The 24924-nt window shown below is 42.3% G+C and overlaps 1 protein-coding gene across 1 annotated transcript in view; it reads left to right on the top strand.

Moving 5' to 3' along the window:
* Nucleotides 1–24924, top strand: part of SORCS3 (sortilin related VPS10 domain containing receptor 3) — a 293071-nt gene that overhangs the window by 231450 nt on the left and 36697 nt on the right. The window contains exons 10-14 of the mRNA XM_065638696.1: nt 103–249; nt 935–1037; nt 5279–5355; nt 5464–5555; nt 10214–10321. Coding sequence (XP_065494768.1) covers nt 103–249; nt 935–1037; nt 5279–5355; nt 5464–5555; nt 10214–10321 — 527 coding nt within the window. The remainder of the gene's footprint in view (nt 1–102; nt 250–934; nt 1038–5278; nt 5356–5463; nt 5556–10213; nt 10322–24924) is intronic.

Genomic DNA, 24924 nt, shown 5'->3' with positions numbered 1-24924 from the left:
TGGTTTTTTTCGGAGACCATCCACTCCTGAGAGTGCACAGATGGGCCTTACTTTTGGCCTGTTCTTCCGATGTATTTTTTCATCTCTCTCCATTTTTCCTAGGTAGCAGGGATCAAAGGCATATTCCTGGCTAACAAGAAGATAGATGACCAAATTAAGACTTTCATTACCTACAACAAGGGCAGAGACTGGCATTTACTGCAGGCACCAGACACTAATCTAAGAGGGGATCCTGTAGTTTGCCAGCAGGTGAGTGGCAGACCTCTTCCAAAGCACAGTTGACTCCTTCACACCTGCTTATTAGTCACTGGGTTAAATAAACTTCCAGTGAAGCTAGGTGGGAGGGATTCTTGCCAGTCAGAGAACTGCAGAGTCCAGGTGCTCCAAAACAGGGCACAGTTTACAGACAATAACTTCAGGTTTGTCTTACTGCCATAATTCAACACCATTCAGTGAACAGCCATTTTACCATAGGCTGTAACCCCTGTATTTCAAAGGAGTGGAGTTTCACTGGTTAATATCTCTCCATATTTTTTTTTTTCTCTTGACCTACTGGGCATTAAGCAAGTTGATTTCTTTTTCTATAGCTTCATAGATTTTAATGGAAAATTCTGATCATCTTTCTTGATATTTTTATGGAACTTAAATCAGAATAAGAAAGTTTCTGGAAAAAGTGCTCTAGATCAGATCATTGGTAAAAAAAAAAAAAGATGTGCTTGCTTATAATGCAGTGTTCCTGCTTCTCTTGTTTTCAGCTACTTTCATGGTGCTTATTCAGGAAATGAACATATGCTGCTATTTGCAGCAGTGCTGAGAACAAGAGGGGTCATTTTCAGAAGGATCAGACCATCTGTGTGCAGTCAACAAGGGTTCCTCTAATATTTAACTTGTTGCATATTAAAGCTTCTGCCTTTTGTTTGTTTCCTGTCAACAGCCCTTTTGCTCATTGCACTTACATCTGCAACTCTCAGAAAATCCCTATACTTCAGGAAGCATTTCCAGCAAAGAGACAGCTCCTGGGCTGCTGGTGGCAACAGGTAAGAACATAAGTGCTGCTTACCGCTCACTCATGCCCCGCTGGGAGCCTGAGAGTATACAAGATGTTTCCTGTTGGTATAAAAAGTTTCAGCTCTGTTTTAGAAATTGCTGAGCTAATTCACATCAACTCCTGTTTGCTATGGGCTAGGAGAAGGCATGTGGCCCCTCACTTTAAAAAAGATCATACCTGTCAGGTGTTTGTTGCTATGCAGTAACCCATATGTAGGTCTAAGCCCACAGGTGCAAGGGATCATTACCAACTGCCATTACTAACTCTTCTCACTTGACGTCATTCCACCAGCTACTGTAGATGTCTACCCATTTACTGCAGTTACCATGAATGAAAATAGGGCCTCTAATCATGGCTATGCTCCTGGGAGATCTCAATACATTCCACCTTTTGAGTAGCAAGTAGAGTTGTCACGAAGTCTGTCAGGTGAAACCTTGACTTCAAGAGTGCCTGTCTTGTGCACAGCACCTACTTCCAACACTGCATTGCTCCCAGACTAGCAGCACTTCATCAACACTGCATGGGTCATTGTTACTGTGGGTTGTTCTGCAAAGGAGTGCTTTGGCAGGTCGCAATGTTTTAATAGTGACCTGCTATAATGCTTTGCAGTGGCAATGGCTGACCCAGTGTAATTAATCTTACAACCATTACAGTCCTTGTGTGCACACAGCATGCAACCTAATCAGGATGGATGGGGCTACCAACCATACCCAGAACTTCCACAGCTCTGTGGGAGCTGCTGTGCTAACAAAATGCTTTCTGAATGGCTGGCCTCTGAAGCATGTAGGCTGCCCTGCCTTTTCACAGGGAGTCTCCTACATGTAGTAAAATATGTCCAAATAGCTTAACTGTTCTTTCTAAGGCTCATTTTATCTCCTTTGTCTTGTTCAGCCTAGCAGTGGCTTGCAACTGTGTCATTTTAGCATATTGTCTATATGAGTTTACACTGTTTCTTCCAGCCTTTTCCATTCTTACGTCCTTCTGTGCTTCCATGTGTCTGCCAGACTAACCCAGAACCTGAGAAACAGGTTCCCTGCATGACATTTGTATCTCAACAAGGGAAACATCATGTGATTTCCAGTTCACTGATCCAGGCCAAACAGGGCAAGATAATTTAGTTTAAACCTCCAAATCTTCCTATGCATAGTCGAGTGGAGTCATCACTCCTGGCAGATCACACATGCTAGATGGATGCTTTGGAGCAAGACCTACTCATGATGCTGTGATTGCAGAGCCTTTTTTCTTTAACCTTTTAGGAAGCAAATAGAGGCAGCAGGACAGTGAGATTCTAGGCATTGATCTAAATTGTTAGTAAATGAGGTTCTTTTCAAGCTGCCAGTGCATGGGATGAATGCTTTCCCAGTCTAACAATTAACCTTTAAAAGGCAGAATATCATTTCTGCCTTACTGCTTTGTACAATAAAAAGCTTAACCTCTTGGGAATATAAACATCTGTTTCCACTCACCAGTTTCACAACAACAGGAATGTCTCACCGTGTTGGAGGATGTGTTTCAGGATAAGTATTGCAACTTACTCTCACAGGCTGCTCAAACTTTCTGTGTCTTACTCTTTGATTTGCAGTGGTACATTTCAACAATGATGGGAAACTTGGACACTTGATATGAGGGCAGAAGTTAGATTCTTGCAAAGAGAAAGATTATGTCTTAGTATTTAATTGTACAGCTGCCAAATACTCTTGACTTGCTTAGAAGTTAGTTATGTTTGATGGGGTTTGAATCCATGTAGCTGAAAGAATGGGGAGAATGAAGATAGGGAGAATGAAGAAAATAATGGAACAGTTTTGCACAGAAAATAGGACAGGAGTAGTAGCAACAGAATCTCAGCTTTTTACTCTTTCCTTGCCAAAATCTGGAAATCCCTGTTTAGAAAGCTGTTTTTCTAGTTTTGGTGTTTAAAATATGATACGAAACTCAGACTTCTGCCTTTAAGTCAGTTTCTAATTCTTAAGGACTTCCACTCATGATAAGACACTGGACTAAACAGACTTTGGATTGACACAGTAGATTTATCCTCGTGAGCCTGGATGTCCCCATGAACTGTCCTTCTACATGGTTGCCTATGACAGTTTTTTCTTGTAACTTAATCTAAAGCAGTTGGTCACTCTTGCTGGTGTCAGGCAAGAAGATTGGGTAGATGGACAGTGTGACATTTCCTATATCCTGAGCACTGTTGGAAAAGCCTTTCTTGAATTGTCCTGCCTCCCTGAGCCAGAAATTTTTTTAAATAGCATTGTCACAACAATGTGGCTAGTTGGATTCCATGATGGTGACAGGAGTGTGTCAACCCACACCTGGGTTTTAATTTCTCATTTTCCAGCATTAAATGTCAGAAATTCAATTAACATTTTCATTAGTGTGTTTTTTATTATGCTCTTGTTGATTCTGTAAATGTGTAAGAGTGCCACCTCTCTCTTTTGCTATTTTTGAAGAGAAAAATACTAGTTCTCCCTTCCTTCCATGGAAATTACACCCACTTTAAAAAGCCTCATTTGGGAGGTATACGAGTGGATCACTAAGCAAAGAATTCATGAGCTTTGAATGAAGAGGTTATGGGTTTGACCACTGTGTGGTGACTGTGGGCCATTATCATTGGAAGGCCTTCTGATGGAGTATCAGTCAGTGTTACACCTGCCTCCTTCCTATAGGACAGATGTTCATACCACCAGAATCCCACCTAGCACTGATTGAAGGTACTGTTGACTAGCCAGCAGAAAAGAAAACAAACAGTTCCTGGGTGATTGTGGAGTCTTTTCTCCGAGCCACAGAGTACTTTGGGAAGTGGAGGGGTGAGAACAAATTAATTTAGAGCAGACCTACATTTTTCAGTGAGGCTGGTCATTGTGGAAATTTTAACTCTGGAAGTAGAAGTGAGATGCTGACCTCATGGCAGTGTGGAGAATAGGCTAATAAGGTCTATTCAGAGCATGCGCAGGGGCTTCCGTGGGCATCTCTCTCTTGCAACTATTGTTAGATGCTCAGAGGTTCCAGAGACCTGGGATTAGTCCAAGTTCATGATTTATACTGTATTAAGATATATCACTGTAAGATTTGAGGTTCTCTCTGCCACCTCAGATCTGTGACCTTGGAAAAAACACAGTTTCAAGCGCTGAGGTAGTGTATCCAATGGTGGTCTGCTGTGCTTTACATGTGGTTGAGGTCTATGTTAGAGCTTTTTGTTGCATCGTTTTGATGTGTGGCACATCCATTCACTAATGCATGGTGGAGGTAGAGTAGTTCACTCTATAAGGCTGTCAGCAGAACAGTTTCCATTATAATGGAAATTACAAAATTAAAATTAAGAACCCTACCATGTAACCAGTCACAATTTGGGATAGCTAGGTCAATGAGAACAATCAATATTGTCTAAAATCTAGTTTCTTTCTCTCTGCTGCAAAGTCATTTGGTCCACCTTCATTCTCTGAACTGTTTCTGCCCCCCGTGAGGTTCATAGCTAAACAAACAAGATTTCCTTCAAGTGGCATTATATTTCATTACAACATAGTCCTCATTAATTGCAAACAATTAGGAAACCAAGGAAGAAACTTTGTTTATTTGGCTGCAGGTTCTGATATCAGTTTGAGCATTTTGACGGAATCTTGAATAGGCTTCCTAGCCCCATAATCATGGGCTTCAGTGGGGCCTGGTTTTCAACTTTAAACTCAGTCATATGAGTAACTTCCCTTTGGATGTTCTCCTTTACACAAGAAGTAGAGACAGAGGTAATTACCTTACCCTTGACAAAGACTGGCAGATGACAGAGATGCAAATCACCAGCCAGAGCACAAAGACTACAAGTTCAGAGATAAAATGTGTATGGAATAAAATATCTGGTAGTCAGTGACAGCAACCACTATTCTGCTGCAATTCTGATTATTTGTATGTACCAAATAGATGTGAGGTTTCATACACAGCTTTTTGAGTGTGTAGGTTCTTGCCCAGAATGTGTCTTCCTTTAGTGGCTTGCAATTATGGACAATGCAATCTGTTGGGAAAATAAGCTGCTAATACTGTTTCTCCCCAGTGTCAAGTTTCAAATGGCACAGCTCTTGTAAATCAATCTTGCCACCTGACCATGGTGTTGTTTGTAGACGAGAATAGAATCAAGAATAGCAAAGAAGCACTGGTTGGGCCAAGGGCTTTTGGTTTCCTGGAAAAATGCAGTCCTGTGTTCATCTGTACAAGAATGACTGACACTTGCTTGTGTTGCAGGCAATATTGGCTCTGAGCTTTCCTACGCTGATGTTGGTGTATTCGTCTCTTCTGATGGTGGAAATTCCTGGAGACAGGTATGTTTTGCAGAGCAAAAGAAAGCATGGAGCCTTTTGCTATCCTTCTTCTGAGTTTTTCATTCCCAGTGAAATGGAGCACTCATCCAGTGCCTGATTTGTTTGCAGATCTTCGAGGAGGAATACAACGTGTGGTTCCTGGATTGGGGAGGGGCACTAGTGGCCATGAAACGCACATCAGTGCCCATCCGACACATGTGGTAAAGAAACTTGTTACCTTGAGAAGGTTTCCTGATGTGGATAAGCTGACAGTGGTGCTGATATATTTTGTGTTAACTGGTCAACATCTGCTCGTGTCTACAAAATGAGCAAATGAGATCATTCCTATCTGCATTTTACCATAATTTTGGTTTTGTTGATTAATACAGTGATTGTTGTACCATTTATATCTCTAAATTGTACCATTTATATAACGGCTACATATGTAATCATACACATGCATGAATTACTCTTTGCACTAGTCATTACTATGAGACTTCAGGTGGCATTTCTTTCCCACAAACACACACATACTGAGTAAGAAGTCCTCTTTTGTGCTTCAGGTATTTCTGAAAGGATGTATCCCTTGCTTCTGGTTTTGTTTACATAACTTGGTATTAAATTGGTAAGATAAATGAAGGGAGAGGAGAGGGCAGTAGGTGTTGATAGGGACAATAGAGATATGTTGTTAATGTTCCTGTCTCCCATAGGATTCCACTATCACTTTCCAGAGATACACTGTAGTAACTGAGTAGAGTTGGGGGTGGAATAGAGCAAAATGATTTCTCAGTAGAAGATACTGTTTTGGTATAAATGGGTTATAACAGTCTAAGCACTAAAGATACTGCTCAAAATTATCCTCTCCTTAACCCTTGCCCTTCTCACTCCTGCACCAGCTAAGCATGGGAGAGAGGCATTCTGAAATTCAGAACTCACCTTGTTTACAGAAAATGTGTGTGGTAGCACCACCATCAGTCTCTGGTCTTGAGCAAAAGAGGGGCATGGCTAATGGACTGACCTACCCAGCTTCTAATGTTGTTTAGAAGTGAACTACTCAGAAATAACCTTCAGAGACAAGTTTTGTGTTCCTGTCTGCAAGTTTGAGTTGTCTCTCAGCTTGATGGTGCTACGCATATATCTATCTCCTGCTCTTCATGCAGAACAGGAAATATGGCCTTCAGTCAAATAGAAAAAGAAAGCAATGGTGTTTGACAGTAGTGATGATGTGGTAAGGTCTCCTCCACCTCATTGTCATACAAAATCTTCCAGTTAGATTGCAGTAATTCAGAAGCTGGAGACCTCAAGACAGGCCATCTTTACCCATCACAAGCTAATGTTCCAGAGATGTACCTTAAGAACATTAATGACTACTTTTTCTAATATGAAAAGCTTCTGGACTTTGTATTCCTGACCTGACAGATAACTCTGTGATGGCTGCAACACAGATTTCTACTAAAGTTTGAATATGTTGCATTTGAGCACATTTCTTTACCACCCGAGCCAATGAAATGACTGCTTTAGTTTTGGTGTGACAGTGGATTGTTAACCACCAGATATATTGGCTCATATTCCTAAGGCTTTGTAATTTTTCTAGGATCTTCTTGAGAGAGGGGGACCAAGAGTTCTCTAAGAGGTGTGTGTGTGTCCACGTGGGATTACAAGCAAGTCATTATACGCAAAATGAGGGTTGTGATCTTTGTCTGGCTTTCTAGTGTTCAGGAAACAGGTTGTTTATTTGATCATAACCAAACTTGTTGCAGTCATAACATAATATAGATAGCTGTACTGAGTCAGAGCCAGGGGTAAGTCTAGGCCAGCCTCCTCTTGCCAACAGCCTTCCTAATGACATATAGAGTAGCATAGTAACAGTGCTGACCCATAATGATGCTTCCAGCAGACTCCGGCTTTCTGTCTGTGGTTAGAATGTGGTGTTGCGTTGACTAGAAACATTCGCTTCTGATAGGTAACTCCTTAATCATGACTACACCTGAAGTGCCCTCAGGAAAGAGGACATCAAGACCATGTCCAAGTCTTTAGACCTAACCAAGTATAAGCCAACACAGGAGAAGCGTGTGTTAGCCAAGCATAGGTGTCACCATCAGTAGGTACATCAGGCTGTGGAAAGTTGTGCTGAGGAAGAGTGAAAGATGAACCATGTACTGAAAGAGCTGTAAGTCATGTATTAACCATTTATGACTGTATTCTTCAACCCAGGTACGACTCTTTTAATTGTGTCTTACCTTGTGAAGGCTCTTTGGATGTAAAAAGCACATTATGGACAAGTGCCTGTACTTAGATTTGGGGGAGGTTTTGGTCACAGAATGATTTTCTGTAGGAGCTGAGAGCCCAGTTTGCCTTTGCCTGCTTTACAGAGGTTCCTTTCAGATGTTCTCCCTTTTCACTAAGTCTCATGAAATGGCATGTGCAGTGCTATAAGTGCCCCACCCACTCTATTAAATAAGTAGTGATTTAGAGCTGTTATCAATAAGCTCCAACAGGTTTCCTCCAAAATTGTACCCTTAGGGACTTTGGAATTTGCTTCATATTGCCTCAGTAGGCACAAGTTTTATGGGCAAGAATGGAACAGATTAAAGGGTACATGTATATCTATTAGTTCTCAGGCTCAGACATTGTACAATAAGTTTCATCTTGGAGGAAAGAGAGGCAGATAATTGAAAAGCCAAGAGAACTTTAGCTAAGCTAATGAAGCATGCTGTTCCTCAGAAATCGAAATGCTATTTAGACAGATAACTATGCAAGCAGAACAGCATATAAATGCGCAGGTGTATGGGAAGATACATACATTTAAATAAATAGATTTGGGGCAGATAAGCTTTTTATATGCTGTTGTACTTCCAGCTTTCTGTCTTTGGTCTATAGTCAGCTTCCTATTCTGGCAGACGTGTGTTGTGATTCAGTTGGAAGTGTTTTGCTTGCTGCTGTAAGAGGCAGATACTTAAGGGATGGTGACTGCAAGCCTTGGCTTTCCACACTAGAGATCTGAGGTTGGTGTAATCCATTTTTTGTAATACATGTTACACTGTCCTCCTGTTCATTTTGTGGCATCTCAGATAGTGTCCCTGATGGCAGGTACTCCCAGTACCTACTTGGAGTGGGGAGAATTCAGTTTCCAGCAAGACCTTCTGAGACAAATCCAGGTGCTCAGATTCATGTGCGCGCACACACACATCCTCCCCCCAAACTTTCCTCACCTGGAAAATAAGAAACTTCTTTTTTACACTCACTTTAGAATGGAAATTGTTTCCTGCTATTCAAAGAAGTCTGTGCCATTACTGTCTTTTTGGTAACATCCACTGAGAGTAATCTTTCAGCTTTCACAGCCCAAGTACCTTGCAGAATAACGGAGAACTGTGTAATGACGCTGCTGGGAGAGGATCAAATAAGCTTACAGCCAATAAACCTTTGCATTTCTCTATTTGTTCTTTTTTTGCTGGTATAATTTGGAGCTGGAATTCCGGGCAAAAATTTTGCAGGAGCAGTTGTGTGGATAGTCTCGGGGCAGAGAGAAACTCAGTTGCTTTCAGAAATATAGATGAGCAGCAGCCCAGGAAGCTGTCTGGCGCACACCCTCCTCTGGCTGTTTTCTGCACTTTTGTGAGCACAGACTATCAGGGTGATGCCAGGGCTGGTGGCTCCCAGAGGGCTGGGAAGGCAGGAGCTGGCAGAGGTCCCTGGGACAATAGGGCAGGATCTCACAGCCAGGGCCCATCCCACCACCAACCCAGGAGTGGGGCAGACCCAGCCCTGGGCATCAGGTGCCTCACTTGGTGACATGGACAGGCTGAGGCCAGACTAGGATGTCAGGCCCGTGGCAGAGCTGGAGCCTGGCGCTCCTGTGGTGTCAGTGGGGCTACTGGACCGTGGATGGGGTGAGGGATGCGATGAGTGAGGCTGGGAAGGACACTAAGTCGGAGGCCACCAGAGTCCTGACCCAGTCTGTCTGCTGGTGTAGCCAGTTAGGCTGTTCATTTGCTTACTCCTTCACAGTTGTCAAAGGTAGAGAGGTTGCTGGGGTGTAGCTGAGAGCAGGGTTTGCTAACCCTCCTCTGCTAATCTAAAAGCCTGTTGTACTAACTCTAATTCAACCAAGACCTTGTCAGCTGGGTTAAGATACACATGCTCTTTGATAAAAACAGAAAGTAAGGCATGTGGTGGTTGTGGATAGGGACAGATGATCAAAAGCCACTGGATTTACCTTGCCTTGCGACTGACAGTATGAACACTCTCAGCCTCTAAGAACGGAAATGCTTTAATTTCAACCAGCGTACAATTTTGCTTTACAATGTAGCAGGCAAAGAACACCCAGACTAACCACTGACTGTGGCTCAGTTTGGCCTCCTTCCTCCACCTCTCTGTAAAATGGAGACTACCTCTGAGATCACATGCAAAGAAGTATTAGTAGGGCTAGAAAGATTGTAGCTCATGCCATATGGCATTGATACACACATGGGTTGAAACATCCAGGAGTTGGACTCAGTGATCCTTGTCGGTCCCTTCCAACTGAAGACATTCTATGATTCTGTGGTGTTGACAGCAATTTTCATGCATTCAGGTCAGGGCTACTTATGCTCTGAGTGATGCCTCATGCGAGGTGCTATTACAGATCCAGGAACAGGACTTGGCAATGCCCCATGATCCCTTGTGGTCTGGTGTACATCTGGATCAAGAATACCCATCTCCTTATTGCCAGTGATTATACTTTCTAGGCTTTGGTCTTCCAAAGTACACAAAGAGCATGAATTAGTTGGCTGGAAAATGGCAAATATTGGTCCTTGTCTATAAATCTAGCTGCTGGAACTTGCAGTTGCTCTACAGTAAATCTTTTTATGTGTATAAATCTTGTCTGCTTCTATCCCAGGGTGAGTTTTGATGAGGGAAGATCCTGGAGTAAATACAGTTTCACATCAACACCGCTTTTTGTGGACGGATCCCTTGTAGACCCTGGCATAGACACCCAGATAATGACGTAAGTACAGCAGCTCTTAATTTTTTAAAAATGCGATGGCAAAAGGGGTGCATGGAGATCCCCAAGTGCATGGTAAGGCTCATGGTGTGCAGTGCAGCATTGTGTAGCTATACACATAGTGTTGCATGAAAGCATGGTGCTGTTTTTTGATTTTTGCTGATTGTCACAGACCCAGTTGGAGTGTCCATGCATCATGGCAAGCAGGTGATGAAGCCAAACTCTTCCCAGTAGTGGCAGGGAGTATAACAAGGAGAGATGGCCCCAAGCTGTAGCTTGGGAGTTCAGATAGCACAGTAGGTAAAGCTGCTTCTCTGGGGAGTGGTGTAGCCATGGTCAGGTTACAGATAAGTTGTGGCATCATAATCCGTGGAAATTTTCAAGCCTTGGACAGATGAAGCCACATCTGCCCTGATCTATAGCCTGTCTTGGAGTAAGAGCTTGGAGTAGTGACATCCAGAGGTCCATTCTCATAAATACTGCTGAGATTGTGTTCCTTGGATCTGATGGCCCAGGGACTGCAGTGCTCTTCAGGTGCCAGAGATCTGTGTGGTTGCACCTAATGTCAGTTCTGTGTTTGCTCCAATCTCAAAAGACAGCTAAGCTGTCTTTTGAGATTGCTGCTGGATATGAATATCCCCAAACCTCATTGCTCACTATCTGTATTGTGGACTGTACATCTGATTTTTAGCTCAAGGTAAAGGTGCTCTCAGTGTGCATATGCAAAGCTGAGCTCAGAATAGCCTCCCTGGTCTGGGGTTTAGTATGCTATGATTCACTCATACCATGGAAGGAAGAGCCTGGGCTGGCATTGAAGGTGCTTGGACCTTCCTCCTCCCAAGACCGCTGAAGCATTGCGTAAGGCTGGTGGAACTGGTGGAGTCATGTTGGGCCAAAAGCAGGCCGGGATCTGAGTTTAACAACTAAGGAAGAGAGGGAAAGCAAGGACTAGATGAACTGTCTTCATTGCTTGCAGAGATGCTTTCTTACCTGTATTTTCTCTGAGCTGGCTGGAACAGCTTTCTGAAAAGGATCAGAAAGCAAGGTGGCTAAGATGCCTTAGACTGAGGCACACCTGCAAAGCATATCTGCAGCAGCATGAAGGAGTGCCTTTGGTTGATCACATCAGACACTTGCAGCACTCCGACTCATGGGCAGAAGACACACTGTAAATTTCACCTTGCAGTCAGTTTGCTTTTCCTGCTTTCTGCACTTGCACCTGAAGTTCCTGCAGATTTTCAGTACTTGCAAGAGAAAAGAGATTCAGGCCCAGTATATTTTCTTCTAGGCTTCAGTCCATCTGCCTACTTCAGTGACAGAAATGCATACATAGATCCCATTGCTGGTGTCACAAGTAGTGATGAATTGAGAGTAGACTACTGGGTAGGCTTGTCATCAATTTCTGAGGAGGCTTGGATCAGATAACAGTTGAGTGTCTTGGGCATTTCTGCTTGTGATTTGAATTTATTCCAACTGGGTTGTGTGATTTGTGTTAGTATGCCTTTCAAAAACCAGACCTACATCAGCCTTACACGAACAGAAGCTACTGTGTGCTGAGGAGTGCCCTATACTTGGGCTCAATTTAGCTACAAGAAAGGGGCTGAGGGAAAATCCTCTTATGGCAAAGAGTCATTTAAGGGGCTTCTTTGACATTTATGCCATGACAGAAGAGCTGTGATGGTGCTGTAGTCTTGGGAGGATCAGGAAGGTGTACTCAACTCCTGCATAGCCCATCTGTATCTCCTGTGCTAAAGTTTCCTCGGAAGGCCAGGCTAGGTAATCATGATTATCCTTTACGCCTAGAAAGCATAGGAGCAGCACTTTTAAGTTTGTTCCCAAACAGTGCTGAGGCAGAACAAGTCAGCCTCCATGTCACAGACAGCTGTTGAGATTTTATCAGAGTAGAGGTAGTATCAGTTCTGGCAAAGTTTCTAGATTTTCCTTTACTCCAAAACCACGCCTTGGCTTTGGCTTTTTCTTCGTAAAAGTGGAGTACTTGTTTGTGTAGAAGAATATATCTCCTGCCTTGCTATCTGCAAATATTACCCCTATTTTTGCAAAGAGCAAAACCCAACAGCATATGATGTACCTGTGAGCCTTTTCACAAGACTGCTGTGAGCATCCCATTGGGGAAATACATGACAATCCCCAGCTGAAGATTACAGCCTCCATTCTGTTCACTCTAAGCATTTTTTTCCAAATGCGGTAATAACGTGGCACTTTCTGTGTTGGTTAATATGGGGCTTTTCTCCAAAATTATTTCTGCAATGCACAATGTGTATGTGTAACTTCACACATACGTGGACAGACGCACACACGTGCAGAGAGACAGATCTGAGCTCAAATAAATCTGCATATCAGCACCTTCATTGGAATCAATGCAGTTAATCAGTTTCAACTATCTGTGGATTTAGCCTATTTACTTTATAAGTCAATGCAGTTTTCTTTTGAGATGAAAGATGCATTTTAGATCTAAGGTTATTGTTACTTATATTTCTGTAATCTTCTAATGGAGAATGTAGGAATTGAGTTATCTTGCTGAATATTGGGTATCAGCTTTGAGTGTTGATTCTTTTTCTTTTGAAATCTTTGTGGGCATATTATTGTTATTGTTGTTGTTATTATTATTTTTATTATTACTGTCATCATTAGTAATTTTTAAAACTTTTCTTAATAGCCTGTTAAAGCCATATAAAGAAATTTCATATTATACTTGCCATAAATGTTTAGAGAAATTCCTGTCCACATCATTAAAAGAACTGAGGACAAAAGGGCCCATTTATAAAGCCCATATGCAAACCATTTTTATGCAGATCACTTAGGTATTTCTTACAATGAGAATTTTAGTGAACTCATCTATAAGGGCAGCATAGGATCATGTTGAGTTTGTGGAAGCTTTGGCTGAGGAGAATCAATGCCTTTCTATTGCTACTGGTCATCCTCTGAACCAAGATAAGACATGGTGGTTGGACGTACATGGATTTTGTGTTTCTGGGTAGAAATGCCAATGATTTCAAGAAGCTGATGAGAGGAGCACAGTTTGAGATTAGCATCTGACGATGATTAGCTGATGATGGGATCAGTGGGAGCTCTTAGAGTAGAAGCAGATCTGACGCCGGGAGACCGAGACTGTGCTCATATTTGTGTGCTGCCAAACTGGGTAGGTTAGTGGCTTTTAAAGATTTTTCTTTCATCCTGGAAAATGCAAAATATTTCATCTAGTGGTCTCAGCTGATTCCTGTCAGGGACAGTTTCTTCCATTGATTTGTATCAAAGTGGTCTGTGTTCACCTATTTCAGGAAAATAATATTCTGGAGAGAATGTGTATTAAATAGTCATTATACTCCAACAATTACTAACATATTACATTATTAACAATATTATCATAATACTATCTTATTAAAATCAGTATATCAGTAGAATGACTATTACTGCCAACCTTCATTTTGTGGCACATCCTGTGAGGGGCTCTCTGGCCTGTAGGAAGCAGCCGCAGTTTTAGCACAGAATTTCATACCACTTCATGGTTGTTATGTGAGGAGTTGCAGTATCTGTCTGTATTGTACAAGCATCCTAAGCTTTATATGATTCCCAATATCTTAGCGTACTTTGAATTGGGAGCTACTTTTAGTGGGGAATTGGACAAGATATCTTGCAGAGGTCTGCTCAAACATAAATTATGGGTTGGGCACGTTCTTAGGTGACCTAATGAATGCCTAGAAAGCACTAGTCTACAAGTTTCTACCTTCTGTCCTGTAGCCCTCACTGGCGAGTGGTGTATCTTTTAATGATTTCACATTCTGATGGGTCATATCTAACATTTCTGCGTTGACAAGCCATAGGGCAGCATGTTACTTGCCTGAGGTTGTCCATCAGGGGAAAGGAATGAGATTGTATTCCCCTTCTAGTCGACTGTGATATACCCAAACAGAAGCAGTATTTGCTCAAGAGAGTTGCTAGTCTATACCATTCAAATCAGAGACAAGATGTTTTTGTGGGTCTAGATTATGGCTTTATGTTGTTCCAGCTCTGACTCGCAATTATTATCCCTGCCACTTCATCTCCAAACCTACATAAAGAGAAATAACCTTTTTGATTCACAGTCCTGCAGAGCTTTGCTATCATTTTAGTAGACCCATTACATGTGTGTGCACAGACACTCATTTATAGATGGGAATCATTATGTTTGTCTGTGCTGATAAGTATATATTTGTGTAGACACACCCACGTGTGTTTGTATAAATATATGTATTTCTATGTGTGTATACTTAATGATCCATATATATCTGTGTATGCATCATTGAGCATTAGTGTTTTCAGCGAGAGGATTTAATACAAGCTGGTCTGCCAACATTGCTGTGACTGCTGCCCTTGGCTTTGTGTATGTTAGAAATGTAATGGTTGTAAATGAATAGGTTATGAGCCCTGGTCCTTTTGAACACCTACTCCTTTACATGGTCATGCAGCTTTATCAGAGATGAAGTGGGAGCATTTTTTTTATTCCAGGAGACCCATAAAATTACTGGCAATCCATCACTGGGTGGCAGAAGAGTGGGGCAAAATTAATAAGTAATTGAGAAATGTTGTAAAAGGTGAGATGGAGACCAGAAGAGGTTTGATGTGACAAAGAGAGCATTAAGAGCACAGGCCATATTGAGTCAGACCAGAAGTCCCCCTAGCTTGGTTTCATGCTCCAGCAGTGGCAAATAGAGAATGCTAAAAATATATATTTTTAAAAATACATGATTCCCTTGTACAGTTTTCTCATTTACAGGTATTTGCAAATAAGTGACTTTCTTGGCCAAATATAGTATTCTTTGTATTTCAAAGATGTTAATGATTTTTTAATATTTTTTGAGGTTTTTTTTCCCCTAAATCCCTTTAAGAATTTAGCAGTCACATTATCCCTGTGGCCAGGAGCTCCATGAGTTAACTTATTCTGAAGAACTGACTGACTTGTGGAAGACACCAGCAAAGTATGTACAGGTCTGAAGGCACCATGGACAGATTCTGATTAGCACTCAGCTGAGATTCGGCAGATTGAGTATGAGAGGGGCAAGAGCTCCCAGGTCCGAACTCCCACCAAGTTCAAAATTACATGGCAGCCAAGAGTCATTTTCCTGTCACTTTCCGATAAGGTGATTATCATCTTTCCTCTTTAAGCAAGGCAACATTGGCTGCCTTCTGCTCAACTCTTGCTGTCACTTTTAAAAGCCGATAGAGGAAAGAAAATTACAAGCTGACACAATGTCCTTGAAAGATTCTGCCCCTTTGGCTAGGGGTAGGGACCTGCAGATCTGCCACCTCCGAGTGGTTGTGCTGAGAAAAGGTGAAAACAGAGAGATGATAGAAAATAGTGCCTTTGCTGCGATGTGGCCAGAGGAGCTTGGCCTTCTCCCTGCTGGGCCAGTCTTCACCCTCCATAGCGTAGCTGGCATCCCTGCTTGCAACCTCAGCAACATGGCAGAAACACACAGAGATTGTTCTTCCTGGAAGGAACTGAGGTTTTTGTCCAACATGTGTAAAGAAAGGCGCAGACACAGTGTTCCTCAATTCCTATGGCCCAGCAGAAGCCTTCAAACTCTCCTGCCATCAATCTGGTCTCTTTTCACTTCACTCTGCTTGAGAAAAAGAGAAAGAAGCTGTCTGAAAAAGAAAAAGACAGATTTTTCTTCTGCACCTTCTGCTGCTGAGCTCAACAGAGGATTTGGTGAACAGGGAATCTGGAGGAAAGATTTCACCAGAGGTCTGTAGAAAGCTATATCCAACTTGCAGCTTTCAGTGCAAAAAACAACAGAAGGGATCACGTACGGGGGCTCTTGTGGTGGAGGATTTTGAAGTCTGCCCTTATTTATTTATCTTCACTTCTTTTGGAAGCCAGTGCTGACCAGTCAGCCTGTGCCTACTCTCAGACCTACCAAAACTGTCGGGTATTTGAGAGACTGGAAGGCAGCTTTCAAAACTCGGTTTATCCAAGTTGCATAGGTACCATTAGATACCTAGAAAGAATGGGTAGGTTTTAATTGTTAGTCTCCATTGTGGTTTTATTTTGCATTTCAGTTTTTCTTTCTTTTTATGTTTATTGCTATATCTTTTTGTGGTGCAACTGGCTTTGTTATTGGCTATGCATTTTACTGCATGCATTTTACTGTGTCCTTGTGAGTTCACTGTACTGTCCTCACTCATGGGCTGTGCAAACTGCAGTGTGTAAACCTACGTAAGGTCTCTTCAGAATGCGATCCATGAAATTAAAATGAATCTGTGAAAATAATGACTGCATACAGACAGAAAAGTAATATTTTGAACATGATCTGAGAACAAAAATTAAAAATATAATTATTAAGTTAGGAAACCAAAATGATTGAGAGGATATTGGCATTTGCTATAGTGAGCTGCATTTCTGTATCATCTCATCTAATTTCAAAACCTTCTGGAAGTAATGAATAGCTGGGACTTTGCAAGAAAATGATCAATGTGCTAATGCCATCAAGTGACTTTACAATGGACAAGAAAATGTGTGTTATAGGAATTCCCATTTTACGCCAGCAGACGATCAGTTTATACCGTGGAGTAAGACAGTTGATTACCCATATCATCATCTTTGTTTGCAAGACTTAAAAACATTATTAATGGTCACAAATTAATCAGTGTCACTTCTTCCTCCCATCTTCCTCCCTGCCAGAGAAGTACTGTATTTGTTCGCCTTTGGATTGCTGCATGAGTTCACCTGAGCAGCTCACAGAGGCACAATATTGATGGTGCTGCTGCTACTTGCAGTATGAGCTGACATCTTTCTGTGGCACCTGAATAGACAAATCAGGTGATGAGAATATCTGCTTAGAGTGATCTTTCTCAGACAGCAGCGTGTGATTTATCAGGCCTTGGGAAGAGGGTGTCTGTGACCTGAGATCAGTTCCCAGCAGTTGTGCCATGTACTCAGAAGATCCCTGGCAGAAGCCATAACACGTGGAGAAGGCATCGGGCTCCGTGGCATGTATTGTCCGGCTTTGGCTTTCCAGGGCAAACATCGCTCTCGTTGGAGTTATACTATTTACAGTAGGTCAAATATGGTGCTAAAGAAATCAACACCATTAGTTGTATTCCACAGGTAGGGAAATCGAGGCAGAACAAGAGACATGCCTATGGTCACTCACTCATCAGGATGTCATGGGGAGAGTCTGACAGTACATCAATTCTCCTGAGTCCCAGATGAGATCTCCACTGTGCAGACTTTTCCCATTTTTCAGGGGGAAGGAGATGCTGAGACATGTCTGTAATGTTCAGACAAGGTGGATGGAGAGCAGGGAGGAGGACTAGAAAAAGGTGTGCTGACTAGAGGCTTTTATTCACTGAATAAAAATCCCTTACAAAAAGAGCACCGGTCTGATCCATGATTTCCCTAAGTAAAAGGACAAGTGTTGCCTGATGACAATACAATCCGGATATTCTCATCTAGAGGCTAATGTGCTTTGTTTCTTGTGCTTTTAAGTAAAGACACATGGATTATCAGTCCTGTGCTGTCCTCCTGCTACCAGCTGGGCTGGACTGTGGGGTGAACAGCCAGGGGTAGGGTGCTGTGCACATGTATGTTCCTCAGAGTCTTTACCTTTCTGTTAGAGCAAGCCATGAAATATTCTGGTGCCCTGATCCCACCAGCCCTCGGGGACTAAGAAGCCATATGGCCCCAGCACCTTTTCAGCTCAGCTTGGCCCTGATCTTGCACGGGGCAGAGGGTGGGACAGCACACCAGCTTTTCTGGGAGCTGGGAAGGCTCAGAGCTGCGTTGGCTGCAGAGGTCATTCTAACAGATGTTTTCATCATTGGGTTGCAGTGACTGATGGACAGCAGCGCTCCAGAGCAGCAGTAGTATAGTTTGAGGCATCTCACATGGTTCAGGTAGTGCTACAAGTCTTTGTTCTGACGAGAGCTTGTGCTTGTATGATCATTGTACATGGTTTCATTCCTTCACAGTCCCTTTGACCCACACCTGTGAAAATTTCCCCACTATAACTGGTCCGCCACCTCCTCATACTGTTGCCCAGCCAGGTACAGATCTCATCCCCTCTTCTGAGCCACCTTCTCTCTCATACGCTGTGCCAGGCAAAGCTTGTCACCCTGCTCCACTGCAAACTGGCCCTGTCACGTATGTTTGGAGCTTACATCTTCAGAGCAATGGCTTTCGCATTTGTGTTGGATATCTCTGGTTGGAAATCCGCTGATTCATAGGATGAAAGATTGGAATGACTGAACATGCTGTGGTTATGCAGCTTCTGGCTAAGGGGCAGCACCTGCATCTGTTGGGACCACAGACCTGTTAGCAGAGGAAACACTCAGATTGCTGATGCCTGCCAGAATATTTTCTAGAAGAGGGAGGCAGCATCTTCAGGTTTTGAAGCTGTCAAAACCTGGTTGTCTTTCATGAATGCTTCGAAGAAGAGAGAGAACACTTCTGAAAAACAGCATTAAAAATTAATGTGCTTTCCCATCCCCCTTCCCAGGTGTCTCACACTCTCTTTCATGTTGCTGGGATTTCTTTTGAAGCAATTGTCATGTAAAGTGGTTTGGGAACATTGGCAATGAATTTTTTAGAGACTGGATTTCAAAAGGTTTGGTTTGTCATTCAGTAATTTCTTATTTCGATAGCACTTTGGTATTTTGTGTGGGGGTTTTTGTGTGGTTTTTTTTATAAAGTCTCTGTCTCCCCCACTGTCTTGTTCATTATTTGTGCAGCTAATGGAGAAATCGAGCCCAAGCTGTAGGGCTGCTTTGTAATTATATGTTCTGCAGTTTACTTACTAATTGCACTTGGCATTACTTGCTAACTAAAGATCATGCTGTACCATGTCATTTGCAGTGGTTTTCCTCTTCTGGCACTTTAAAGGAAGTGTCCATTGAGCTGATGACTGTTTTCCAAAGCTGAAGGAAAAGCGTCTGCCATGATTGTACTGCAGAATTTTTATTGCAAGATTTTGGTTTTTTCTCTGTTTTCACAGAAACTTTTCCCCTGCCCCATCCATCCCTCCTGACCTGGAATCTGGCAATGATACAGCTTTCCATGACCAGTTCAATATGGATTGTCAGTCAGAGAATCTGGCCAATATTTTGAATTTCTCTTCTGTGGAAAATCTCCATGTCACGCATTCAGTTTCACTTGGAGGTGGAAATAAATCACTTCCTTCAGATTTCATCTGCATGAGAAATTCCGTGAAATTCTCATTTGACCCTTCCCCTTGGGAGACAGAATACAGACCAAGATCTTCTTGAACAATTTTGTCATCATGCAAGCTGCTGTCTGCTGTTGGTATATTCTTGGTAGTTTCATTGCTGCTGTTTTTACCCCTCTGAGTAGTAGCAGTAGAATAAGGCTGTATATTTGAGATGGACCATAGGAATTACATTAATTTGCACTAACTGAAAATATAGATCCAAATGGATGGTATATTTTATTTGGAAGAAAATGCATCTCTTCTTTCTAGAAAAAAATGCCATTTTTCTTACTCTTTTTATTCACGAACAGAAGTACAGCAGCCATGAATCACCACTGAGTTGCCCTCAGGCTACTGTTCCTAGTTAACAGGTCAGCCAAAAGCAACTGAATTAAAACCTCCAAAGTGGCTCTTAAAGACCATATTTATTGTTTAAGAAAAAAATTAGACAGTGTTTTTTTTGTTGCCAACTGCCTGCCTTTCCAGTGTCATCTTTCATCTTTTATGTTTCCTTTGTTTCCAGTCTCTTGCTCCCTGCATCATCTCACCAGTCATGACACAGCATAACTCTCACTCTTCCATGCTCCCTAATTACTGATCTGTGTCTCTTTCAATTAGGTTCTGCTTCCTTGTCTCAGTCCCTTTCCATCCAATTTCCAAGTAACCAGTGACCTCCTTTAACGCTAATTCCATCTAATCTCTAATAAAAAACAATTGGGAGGTTACACAGCCCATTTGGTTTTCTCTAAAGTCATGATTTATGTTTAATTCATGGGGAAATAGCTCATCTCTCACTCCCCATTCATAAAGCCTAACCCCGCCAGCGCAATTTGCAACTGTTCCATTGCTGCTTATGTGGGTTTGGCCCTAACATCTCAGCTTGCACATAGGAGCTAGTCTTGCTTTACTGCTACTTTCTTACACACAGCTTGCTTCAGATCCATATTTCATAACAGGCCATCTTTTTGTGTGTGTGCAATCGTCAGCATTTTCTTTTATTGTCTCAAAAGCTATAAATGTCAACAAGTGATAGAGGTACATTTATGTACCAATTCCTTCTGTAAGTGCGAGCACTGAGCCAGGATCTCTAGCATAGGCTCACCATTTTCCCAGGTAATGTAGGACCAGGATAGCCTAGCTGGTGGAGAGAAAAATCCAAACCAAATCAAGGCAACTATGGAAGTGAGAGAACCTCATACAGGGACACAGTTCATGTTCAGCTAGACCTAATTTGTTTGGCTGGATCTTGGCTCTTTCTGTTAGACAATGTCCCCACCTCTGGTCTATGTTACCCAGCACCCTGGATCAGAGGAAATGGCAGCGACTGTTTTGTGTTACCTCCATATAGTCATGCCATGTTCATGCCGAACTAATAATTTCTCTTGGAGCATGGAGCACTGGGGTATAAAGTACAATAACCAGCAGCAAGCCCCAGCTCAGATCTGGCTAGGCTTCTTAGCTCCATCTCTGTGCTGGTTGTATAAGTGCCAGAATAGGTCTCGCAGAAGAGCTTTATTCTCCAGGCTTGCCAAGAGCCACAGGAATGGAAATGCAGCTGAGAGAAATGCAGGTTTACCTGGCAACTGCTCAGGTCCACATCTACGCATCATGCCCAAAAGTTAAATAGCCTTGGAGTTCATGAGTGCAGACCAGCCAAATTTGAATAGCTCTGATTCTTGACTTTTGCATTGATGGGTCCAAGCTGACGTTGCATGGACCTACCCTGGGTGACTCAACATGAGCCCATCTGATACCTATCCTAGATGCCTGTAGGGAGGAACTCTCCTGTCTCTGCTATGCTACTATGTTGAGGGTGGTATTGGCCAAGCCCTGCTTGTGAAACCACATTGGTAGTACTTGCTGGGAAAGTCTTGGTTACTTGGCTAGCTCCTAAAATTGCAGCAGTAGCAATATGTGCTTCTGTTTGATGGACATCAGAGTGAGCACTTCTAGTTGTGGTAGATTAACCACTCAGTGCTCCTGCAGCTGTGATTGCCCAGATCTGAGGCTTGCCCTGGTTTTGGTCAGGTAACTTCATCCCCTCCAGAGGACTAGAAAATAAACAACATACTTGTTTCCATGCCAGAAGGTGGTTGTTCCAGACTGTGCTTCATAGCACTTCTTGAGTCTACCTATCAAATAAATACTTCTGGTGTTACCTGTTAGAGGTACAGATGTAAATAAAGAGGAATGTTAACTGAAATCAGAGGGCAATTTTGCTTCGCTTTCTCCCCCTGTTTCTCACATCCTAGACAGGGACAGGGATTGAATCTATGGGCCAGAGGTGGATGAGTTGTTGTCTTGTGACCCACAATTCATTCTGTTGACCTGTCAGGAATAAGCAGTATTGAATTACATAAAAAGCGCAACTATCAAGAATGCAAGGAATGATAAGGTAAAAGCAATGCAATTTGACAAGAGAACACTGTGTAAATGTAAAAAGCCTTTCAAATAGTTTCTGTACAAGGTTATCCAGTCAGTATATACCACATTTGTAAATTATTGTATATTTAAAAAACTAATGAAAGGTATAATTATAGCAGCATTACCAATCACCTTTTTCCAAAATGACTCCATCATGAATCCATAAGCATTTTGGAATTGTTTTCCAGGTTCCTAATAATTTTTCTGCAAATTGATGACATCCAGCCCTGCCAATAAAAGCCTTGCCTTGTTTCTCCAAAGAAGGGATTGAGGAGCTGCTTCTGGTTTCCTAGCAAAGGTTTCGCTGTGGGTTATGCATAGAGCCATTGAGAAGATGCTGTCCTATTAGCTAAGATTTTATGTGGTGTTTTAACTGGTTATGCTGAGAGACAGAACAAAAATCTATCCTGTCTAAAGCCTGTAAATTACCATTGCTTAGGTTGGAGAACCATTGTTAAATTGAGCTTAGCCAGAAAACTGACTCTGTCTAAATGCCATCTGAGTTCTTGTATTTATTGCTTCTCAAGGACTTCCAAATCAGACTGCCTAGATGGAAAAAATCAAAATATGCTTTTTGTGTTGGCTTCCCAGAGATGGACCTTGAAAAAACAGGTTTCTTTTGTGTTCTATCCTTGCAACAATCAATTAAGAGCTCTCAGACCACGGTAGACAAAGTTATTGAGGCAAAATGTGTAGTACCTTATGTCTCCTTTCCCCCTGTATCATCTTGACAGTTTAGCTAAATTTATTTTTAAAAAAACCCACCTCCCCAATTTAGTGAGCAGACAAAGCAAATGAGAAACAAAGTCACATGGGAATTGGATAAAATATTATAAATGAGATGATATCTTCAAAGCAATGTGAGGACTTATCAGTTGAGTAGGGAAAAATAAACTCCCAATGCCTTTTTCCACCTCTTTCCTTGGGACTCGTTTTATCCAGCCACTCTGGATACAGAAATCCAGATGTATGTACTGAAGCACTTAATGCCAAGTACTTACTGATAGCCTAACACTAGCAGTTTTAAGACATTGCAGATCTTTGCTGTCTGCCTAAATCTCTCTGTTGGGCCTGGCCACCCCAAAACAGATACGGTGGGGAGGGGTCATGTGGATGCACCTTAGTCACTATAGAAAAATATCCAGTGATACAGTTCACAAAACTGCTGAAAGCGGGGTTCAACTGCAATACGTGATTTTGCTCAGTCAAGGTTTGTTCACTGTGGTGGTTTGTCTAGCCATTTTTAATTCCACAACAGATGAGGAGTTCAGTCACTTCCCAAGGAAAACTGAGAGTCCAGTGGGGCCCCACGGATAACATAGCACTGTTTTCCACTATGTTTGTCCGCTCTCACAGAAGTTTCAAATGCACAGCAGAATTATCTTGAAATGTAATGTAACCATCATCATGTTGACTGGTCAATCAAAAAGTGCTGTAGGTGTCTGCGTTGCATTTATTATTGGTAAGCAGTGCTCTCAGGATGCAGTTGCTTGCTGGCTGCTCTGCGTATGAGCAGCTCTTATTGCTGAAGGCTGCATCGCAATGGTTGATCAGGCTTAAGAAGCTTTTTATTTGCAAGGCGGGAGGCGGGGGGGAAGTTTCTACTTTAGGAATCAGGTGACCCAGAACCATCTCTGCAGCACAGAGAAAAACATCCCTGTCTGTTCACACTCCTCTAATTACATTTAGTGTAGTATTGTTTCCATCTAAATTATAGCAATTATATACAAAGATCTTCTTTGAAATCATTTAATTAAAGAGTTGCTAATGCTCTGTGCTTTTGGAATGCTAATATATTGCCTTCCAATTAGGAAACCTTGTTTTTTCCATTAATTACCATTATCATGGAAGAATTTCAATGGTAGAGGGGGTTTTAAGCTTTTTAAAATAGATTTTAAAAGCAAGTGGTTCTGGTGATTTTTGTAAAGCACAAAGAAGCTTTTTGCTCTCTTGCTGGACAGTTAGCTAAGGGTCAATCTGAAGAACAACATTTCCCTTGAGATGCATTTGCTGCCAAAGTGTTGGATTTCTCCAGCCCTGTTATCTTCTGGGTTCAGGCAAGTTTTTGTGTTCGATTATGTTCTCCCCTCCTCTTGCTACATTTTCTGTGTAAGAAACACCCAGGTCAAATCCTGAACTGGTGTAAATCTGTTCGACTGAGTGAATTCTGCCTGCTGAGTTGCTGTTTTTCAGGAATGACATTTCAGTCATGCATCACACCCAGGGCAAGCAGGATTCATGGGAGAGCTGCCCAGCTGTGTGGTAACACTGTGACCAGATGTGCACCCTGTAGGAGTATGTGCTGAAAGCAGCTGTGGCATATGAGCTGGTGGGATTTACCCAGTGCCAAGGGACAGCGGGGACGGGAACTGCAGTTAGAACTCCTACCTGAGTACAGTTTCAGACGCGTTCTGCATCCCCGCTCTGTGCTATTATATTTCCCAGTCCTTTCTTCTCCCACTGAGTTCCCTGACACCCTTTATTGATATGGTTTTCATGGGATGATTTTGGTCCAGGATGTGCCTTCTCTGTTGAGGAAAAGGAATTGCAGTTTCTTCTGTAGCTTTGTTTGAATGAGGTGGTGTTTTCTATCACTGGTACCCCACAATTAGGACTACACTAAGAAATGTTCTGAAGGTCCAGCAACAAGCTGTGTAATAAATCCATTCCTACAGACATGTCCTTCCCCACCTACTCATTTGTAACCTGTGGATGCATTTGTCACAGGTTCCTCTTGTATTGTATCCTCTCCCCTTCTTGTCAGGTTCTTGGAGCTTGCCTCTGTGAGGCAGAACTTGGATACAGAAACATGTCCACAGCAAACCCACAACTCCAGGCTCTCAGCTCTCTCCCTGATACCTATGATCTGAGACAGGTCTAAACGGGAGAACGGCCAATTCCTAGATGGTCTCTGTTTTCATGAAAAACAGCACAATGCAGAGGAATTTTGGTGCAAGCTACAGTCTACAGGATTTG

Source organism: Caloenas nicobarica, chromosome 7 (assembly GCF_036013445.1).
Source record: "Caloenas nicobarica isolate bCalNic1 chromosome 7, bCalNic1.hap1, whole genome shotgun sequence".
Taxonomy (NCBI): Eukaryota; Metazoa; Chordata; class Aves; order Columbiformes; family Columbidae; genus Caloenas; species Caloenas nicobarica.
The sequence above is the reverse complement of the archived record's forward strand: the minus strand, read 5'-3'. Positions and strand labels throughout refer to the sequence as shown.